Source organism: Microplitis mediator, chromosome 7, assembly GCF_029852145.1.
Source record: "Microplitis mediator isolate UGA2020A chromosome 7, iyMicMedi2.1, whole genome shotgun sequence".
NCBI classification, from domain to species: domain Eukaryota; kingdom Metazoa; phylum Arthropoda; class Insecta; order Hymenoptera; family Braconidae; genus Microplitis; species Microplitis mediator.
This window is the reverse complement of record NC_079975.1, coordinates 7,871,009-7,878,851: the sequence shown is the minus strand read 5'-3', so window position 1 is coordinate 7,878,851 and position 7,843 is coordinate 7,871,009. Positions and strand designations below refer to the sequence as shown.

At 27.7% G+C, this 7,843-nt stretch overlaps 1 protein-coding gene across 1 annotated transcript; it reads right to left on the bottom strand.

Annotated features, from left to right (window-relative positions):
* Window positions 1-98: 98 nt before the first annotated feature.
* LOC130671180 (cyclin-dependent kinase 9) lies at window positions 99-6,756 on the bottom strand. The gene is made up of 6 exons (XM_057474912.1): window positions 6,540-6,756; window positions 6,312-6,396; window positions 3,650-3,907; window positions 3,136-3,377; window positions 812-959; window positions 99-646 (listed from the first exon to the last, which is right to left on the bottom strand). Exons 1-6 carry the CDS (start codon window positions 6,644-6,646, stop codon window positions 338-340), a joined length of 1,149 nt encoding a protein of 382 aa, XP_057330895.1. The 5' UTR covers window positions 6,647-6,756; the 3' UTR covers window positions 99-337.
* Between the last annotated feature and the right edge of the window lie 1,087 nt (window positions 6,757-7,843).

The following is a 7,843-nucleotide window of genomic DNA, read 5'->3' as shown; positions in this document are numbered from 1 at the left end:
TCCTTAATTTATTTACATGAAGATTTATGTAATTAAAAAGTAAAAAATTAATTAATTATCATTGTCAAATAAATTTAAATTAAAAATTATATTTTTTCATAATAAATATGAAAATCACCAAAAGTTTTTTATTTAAAAAATTTGTTTTTTTATTTAAATTTTCAGTCATTTAAAGTGTACATTGTACACACTCACGCACAATAATTAATACAAAAAATATGTATTGCTATTGAAAAAATACGATAAATATTTGGATAATTAATAAAATTGAAGTTTTTTATCTATACTTCAGTCACATAATAATATTGCTATGAGTAACACAATATCGATAAATGATTTAAAAAACTCGATCTTGATAACCACTGTCAGTTACACTCGTTGTTGGTCTGGCTGCGCCACCAGGAACTTGATGATGGGGATGACGCATGTGTCCGGGTCTTCGTGGTGGCGCCAAGTATTCAAACATGCTCTGGGTATGTTGGGCCAACATTTTACTAAGATCACAGGGCATTGGATCGGTCCAAAAAAAATCGTGATTTAAAGCTGAGTCGGAGTCGTATCGTTTGCTTGGATCGAGAATAAGAAGTTTATCTAATAAATCACAGGCGTACGCATCTTTTACGTATGGCTTCAGCCTTTCTTTCACCTTAAATAATAATAAATTATGTTAATCATTTTATATTAAATATTTAGTCAAAAATTTGCAGATTAAATCCGAAGGATGACTGTTTATTTATTTAAATAAAATATGTAACCAGTCCGGATTTACTCCCGATTTTTTAGTGTAGTAAATCTAGATTATTTTATTTACTTTTCTTTTTTGTCCTTTGGGTAAATCCATTTTGTTAAATAAATCGAGACTTTCAACACCTGGCCAAACTTCTGTTGTTATCGAACCGCATAATTGTGATATCAAAGTGAGTTGTTGTTGTTCGGTATTACCTTGCATTATTGGAGACCTTTAACAAATAATGTTTTAAATTATTAACAATTTATTTTATAATTAATGTTAATTATGATTTTTTTTTTTAATATAATAAATTAATTATTTATAAATGATCAGCATTTTGAGGTTCTAATTAGCAAATTGTTTGACTCAGTTTTAGAAAATCCTCCATTTATGCAAAAAAAAAAAAGTAGTTTAAAAATTTTTTTTTCATCTAAAAATTAATTCCATATCTAGTATATTATTCGGCTGCCCAATTTCAAAACACAGTAATTAACAAATTTTTTGAAATCGATTTTTTAGTATTTTTAGTTCCAGTGGAGTCTTGTAAACATGATTCGATGCAAATTTCAAAAATTTTATTTTTGTCAGTTACTGTGTTTTGAAATTGGGCAGCCGTATTATTATTATTAATATTTATTTATTTGGCTATGAAGTCTAAGCTTCTTGCAGCCATCCATATAAAATACAATATAATACAATAGCATAATACAAGATAGTATAAAATTATAATTCAATATCATCAAATAAGCTAGTAAGGTAAGAGACCCAGTACCTGATCAAGGAACTAGTACCTGATCAGATACTGGGTCTCTTAGATTAATACTTAAAAAATGTTCAAAGCACGACACACGGAACTCTTTAAATGTTAATTTATTTGTACAATTGACTGGTAAGTTATTCCATGTCCTTATTGCACATACAGTAAACGATTTATCATATTTAGCAGTACGACAATTTGGTATTGCTAATAAATCTTTTCGTATATCACCTCTTGGTAGTTTTGGCTCTAAAATATAAATTTCATGACGAAATAAAGCCATGTAACCCGTATGAATTGTCTGATATATTTAACAACAATAGAATAGTTCACGCCTTGTTTTTAATGTAGCCATCCTAATTTTTTATAATATGGAGTGATGTTCGTATCTACACGGAGAGAAAAGAAGAGATCTGATTCCTATGCTAGAATGATAACCATTACTATGTTACATAGTAACGAAGAATTTTGTAAAAATCCTGTGTGAATTTGGCGGAAAAAATCTTTATAATTGTGGCAAAAATATGAGTTGTAGCTCATTAGATGCGGAATCAAATTTTGAGCAAGATGTTTTTATTGTTTTTCTTTATTAATTAAAATTTCAATTTGTTATTACCAAAAAACATAACCAAAATAAAAAATCTTAGCTTTTTGTTAATAACTCAATAACTATAAGCGATATCGAAAATCTAAAAAAAGATCTTTAAAGAGGAGGAAATTTCTGAAAAAAGTATCGACTCCAGGAACTTTAACTCCATAAACAACAATTTTCATTTAATATTGAAAATCGGATTCCGTGCGGCTACTGTCTTACTTTAACATTAATGAGCCCAAATGAAATCATAATCGTCTCCTATAGTGTCAATAATTGGTGCTTTTTAGAGGTGTGTGAGTATTCGAATTTACGAACTAATTGACACGAATTTTAATCTAATAATTCATGAATTTTCAAATTATCTGGAAGTTTATGATTTTTGGTTCATAACGTCGTTTATTTTATTGTTGTCATTATATCCCATATTAATTTAAGAATCAAATGATTTAAAATTTCCGGACAAAAATTTATGACAAACTATTGTGGAATTTTTTTATTGTTTTATTTCAAAACTTCATCAAAAAGTAATCAAGAAAATTAAACTTCTAAATGCAAATTTAGAACTGCCTAACACTTCAATTTAAAAAAAATGTTAATGATCTCTACGGTAGCATTAAAGTTCAATGAAATTGATAATTATTATACTTTATACACTGTAAAAAATTTGTGGAGTGAACGCGGATTAAATAAAATCAGCAACACTCCGAGATCAATCTGCTGAAGAGAAAAATTTCCTATTCACAGAAATCATTTCATTATATAAAAAATTCAAAAATGACTCGAAAATTTTGAATTATACTGAAACTTCAGAATAGAAATAAACTATCCAAAGGATTCGAATTGTGCAACAAATTCAAATAGTTTAAAAATGATCGAATAATTCAAAAATTTTCGAATTATTCGAAAATTTTCGAAACTATCGAATAATTCGAATATTCGATTCGAATTTCGAACGCTATTCGCACACCCCTAGTGCTTTTACTTTACTGTAACATTTTACTCGAGGACAAAATAACTGTAAAAAATTTAAATAAAAAATAATTCAAACAATACCTAGTCCACATTTCTGCCATAATGCATCCAGCTCCCCACAAATCAACTGGGGGTCCATAATTTCGATCTCCAAGAAGTAATTCAGGTGGCCTATACCAGAGTGTTACTACACGGTTGGTGTATCGGTTTGCTTGTCCAGGTTTGCTTACACTGAATGCTCTCGCTAACCCGAAATCAGCGAGTTTTAATATTCCATTTTTTGTAATGAGAACATTCGCTGCTTTCATATCTCTGTGTAAAATCTAAACAATAAAATTTAATTAGTAAAAATCTATAAAAGTATAATATCAAAAGTAGCAGAGTTAAAAAAATCCTTTATTTTAAAGAACAAGTAAAATATTTTTAAAAAATTTATAAAATTAATGTCAAGATGTTAGAAATTTTTTTCTGCTTATTTTCAAAAGTACTTTTTTAATCACAAGTCACTTGTTAAAAAAAAAGGATTAAAATATTCGGGTGTCTGCTACTTTTAGCGGAATAAAATGAAATTATTTAAAAATAAAAAAATAAATACCTTATTACTGTGAATGTAGTACAGGCCGTTTAATAACTGTTGCATTACTTTTTTAATTTCACCTAAACTAAATTTAACATTTACATTTGAGAGGAGGCCAGCAAGATCATGCTCACAGAAATCAAAAACGAGGTAAAACGTGGAACGATAACGATTATATTGAGTAGCTTTAGTACGACAAATTTCGATAAGATTAACAACATTTTCATGCTTGAGCAATTGCAATATTCTAATCTCTCTTAAGGCAGTGATTGGAAACTGTAAACAAAAGAAAAAAAACATTTAAGTACATTAAAATATATGAGTGTCAATGTAGCTGACAATTGTAAATTTTTTTAATTTTATAAATAAATAAAATGTAAGTGAAATAAAAATAATAAAATGCGTATTTGGATAATTGAAAAATCAGCGCGCGCATTTTTTTAAATTTCATTATTTTAATTAATTTATTTAAAATTTATAAATTGTCTCATGTCTACTACAATTACACTGATTAAAATATGAGTGTAAATATAGTTGACAGTAGAAAATTTTTAAAATTTTAAAATAAACGAATGTAATGAGTGTGAATGTAGCTGACAGCTGTTAATTTCTTGAATTTCGGAATAACCAATTTCTGAGTAGAATACAAATTTAAAAAAGAGTATCTAAATAATTTAAATATCACTACGCGCATTTTTTAAATTTCAGGTTTCATGACAACTGATCCCCGACAATTAACCACACGATAATTGATCCCACAGACAACTGATAAATCAATTGTTGATGGGATCAGATGTCGGTGGGATCAATTTGTAGGGATCACTTGTCGTGGTATAAAATTGTTGGGATCAGTTGACGGCACACTTCAATTTCCTTATTTTATTAAACGTATTAAATTAATTACCACCCTGGTCTTCCCGATCTTTGATTACTGTTGCGCTGCATTTACAAATATTACAAGTAGATTACAGACTAAATTACAAAGAAAAATGAACGCATGTGTTCGATTTATATATAAAATATCTAGATTTGAGCACGTAACAGCATATTATAGAAGACTGTTGGCTTAAACTTAATACAAGGAGAGATTTTTTTATTACATGTTTATTTTATAAAGAAATTCGTATGGACTATCGACAATTATTCGGTTGAAATTTATAATTACTGCCAGTTACACTACGTAGAGGTGACATTAGGCAAGATTATTTAAGATTACCTAGAACTAATTCAACAATGTATGAGAAATCTTTTTTAGTGCACGGCATACATATCTGGAATTATTTGCCAGCTGATATAACAACATTAAACAATTTTGAAGAATTCAGATCTGCGTGTTATAACTATTTCTTTGAAAAGGATGTTTAACAGAATTAATAATAATAATAATAGTTAATGATAATAGCAATAGTAATAATAAAATTAATCGATGAGTACTTAGTGATTGAAAATTAAATAATTATTAATTAACGGTAATTAGATGCCTGATGCTTAATGTTTAATGTTTAATGTTTAATATTTAATATCCAATATCTAATACCTAATATTTGATGACTGCAATTAATATATGTAGTTATTGATTACCAACTAATAATTAATTAAATGATGAACTAATTAACTAATAAATATACCTATTGTAATTTTGAAAAGAATGATGTACGTATATGTATAAATAATGTAACTTTTAAATTGATGGTCCTTAGGGAGCTACGGCTCTAGGATCAAATAAAAATTATTTATCTATTTTAAGGCCATTAGCAGACAGTGCCCCTACTTTTTTAAAATTTTCAATGACTTTCAACGGTCATAAGCGTATAATTAATTAATTAGAAAAAATTAAACCATTAATTGAAAAAAGGACAATTTTCGAGGCATGAATTTTGAAAAAAATTACTTGCAATTGATATCAATTTAGAGTTGAACGAAATTTGTAAAATAAATTTCAGTAAAATCTTCATATTAATTTTATAATTAGAACTTTCAAATTTTGTAGGCTAAAATTTATTCAACAAATTTCGTTCAACTCCTAATTGATGACTGTAAGTAATTTTTTAAAAACTCTATATCTCAGCGAAATTGTCTTTTTTCCAAAGGTTTTAATTTTTTTTTTTATTTAATTATTAAAATTCTAAATAATCCTGAAGTTAGCAGACAATTAAAAATTTTTGGATTTTTTTTTCAACAAATAAATTACAAAAAAATAAAAATAAAAATATGCACATGTAGAAAATTTTAAAAACTACAGGTGCTATTTTTTCAAATTTTTTTTTTTTTCAAATTCACGGTCTTAAAGAAAATCCAAAAGTTATTAGACGTCGGCTATCTTCAATATCATAATTTTATTGCGGTTATGAGTTGAAAGTCATTTCATAATTTTAAAAAATTCGGAGCACTGTCTCAAAAAAACCCTTGATTATTTTATTTATTCAAACTTTATAAGTCGTCATGTTCGCTACATTCACTCATAAAATTTAACTAGAATAAAAATTCAAAAAATGCGTATTTTATATTTGAAAAATCCGTACGCACGTTTTTTTAAATTTCATGATTTTAATCAATTAATTAATTTATTTAAAATTAATAAACTGTCTCATGTCTGCTACATTGACACTCATTAAAATCTTAAGCTGACACTTGTCAATTTTTAAAATTTATAAATTTAAAAAAATATTAATATATTTACCCCTTCTTTTTCATTGTCCATGAGAACTTTTTTCATGGCTACAAATTTCTTATTGTTCTTTTTATCCCTAGCTTTGAATACCTCTCTGATTTATGAAACAAAAAAAAATATTTATTATAAATATCTAACTGTAATAATATATGATTAATAACAAATATGAACATAATAATTTATCAAATTATAACCTTAAAAATACATGTTTTAGAGCAAATAATTATTTTTACATACCCAAAGGTACCCTGTCCAATTTTAGCGACTTTTTCATATTTTGAAGATTCATCACAGTGTGGAAAATCAAACTCTTCAATATATTTTTCCTTTTCTTTAGTATTCATTTGATTAAAGTAATAGTCCTACTTTATTACAGATAAACAATAACACAAACTACCTATACTTTCACCCTGGACCTAGACAACCTACTACACTATAATTTATGCCTAGTTCTTGTCCTTAGAGGTTTGAAATTCGCTCCTTGAAAACTGGTAGCGTTAAACTCGCGATTTTACAAAGCGCGCGTTTATTTTAAATATTTGAATTTATATTTAAAACTTAAAACTTCGAGCTTTCGATTTAAATTTAACACTTCTATTTTTTATTTATTTCAAATAAACGAAAATGAATAAATATATATTCAGTTTTATATACTAAATATATAGGGTTCGGGTATGAAACACAAAATTTTACAGGAAATTTATCGCACGTCAACTCGACACGAATTCTAAGGCACAAGTGTGGTCTATTTGTCAAGTTCGAAGGTTTCCTTATAGTGGGAGAAAGTCGAGGGTCGATTTTAATTGGTCGAGTCCTCACTTTAAATCTTTTCTGCAGAGGTAGCATGGGGAGGGACGCGATTGTTCTTTTAAATCCGGGGTTTTAATGATTCCTGATACCTGGCGCCATAAAGTCTGTAGACAAAGAGACTTTTAAAGTCTCTGTGCCTGACGCGTCTAAGAGATTAAGTCTAAGTATTTTAAAAATAATAATTATCTTCATTAAGTTTACGATTTTACAGTCATTAGTTACTGGAAAATATACTTGAGAAATATCCGACGGGGTTTTTATTGCTCTCTTTTGTAATTTTGGGTTATTTGAGTTTTAGTTTCTTACTTTAATCTGGGTACTTATGGAAAGATTTATAAATGACAGTATCAGAGATCGACAAAATTAAAGCTTGGCTACGTGGCATCTAAGAGAAAAATAAAGTTACTTGTTTACAGAAATTTAAATGCAATTGTAATCAATTTTCGGATAAAATCTGCAGTGGATGCGGGCGGATTACTGATTATTTATTTAATTCCCTCATTGGAATTCACTCCCAAGGGAAGTTTATTTTAATATTAAAAATCCGAATCGGAGTAAATACGGATTTAAATGAAATTCAGATCCAAAATCATTCTGCTGAAAAGACAAACTCTCTACTTACTCCTAATGCAATGAGCCATTTTGTTTTTAAAACTCCGAAACTCCGAGTGGCGGAGTGAATTCAAATTTAAATCAAGTCCGTAATCGATACGAATTCACTCCAGATTTTG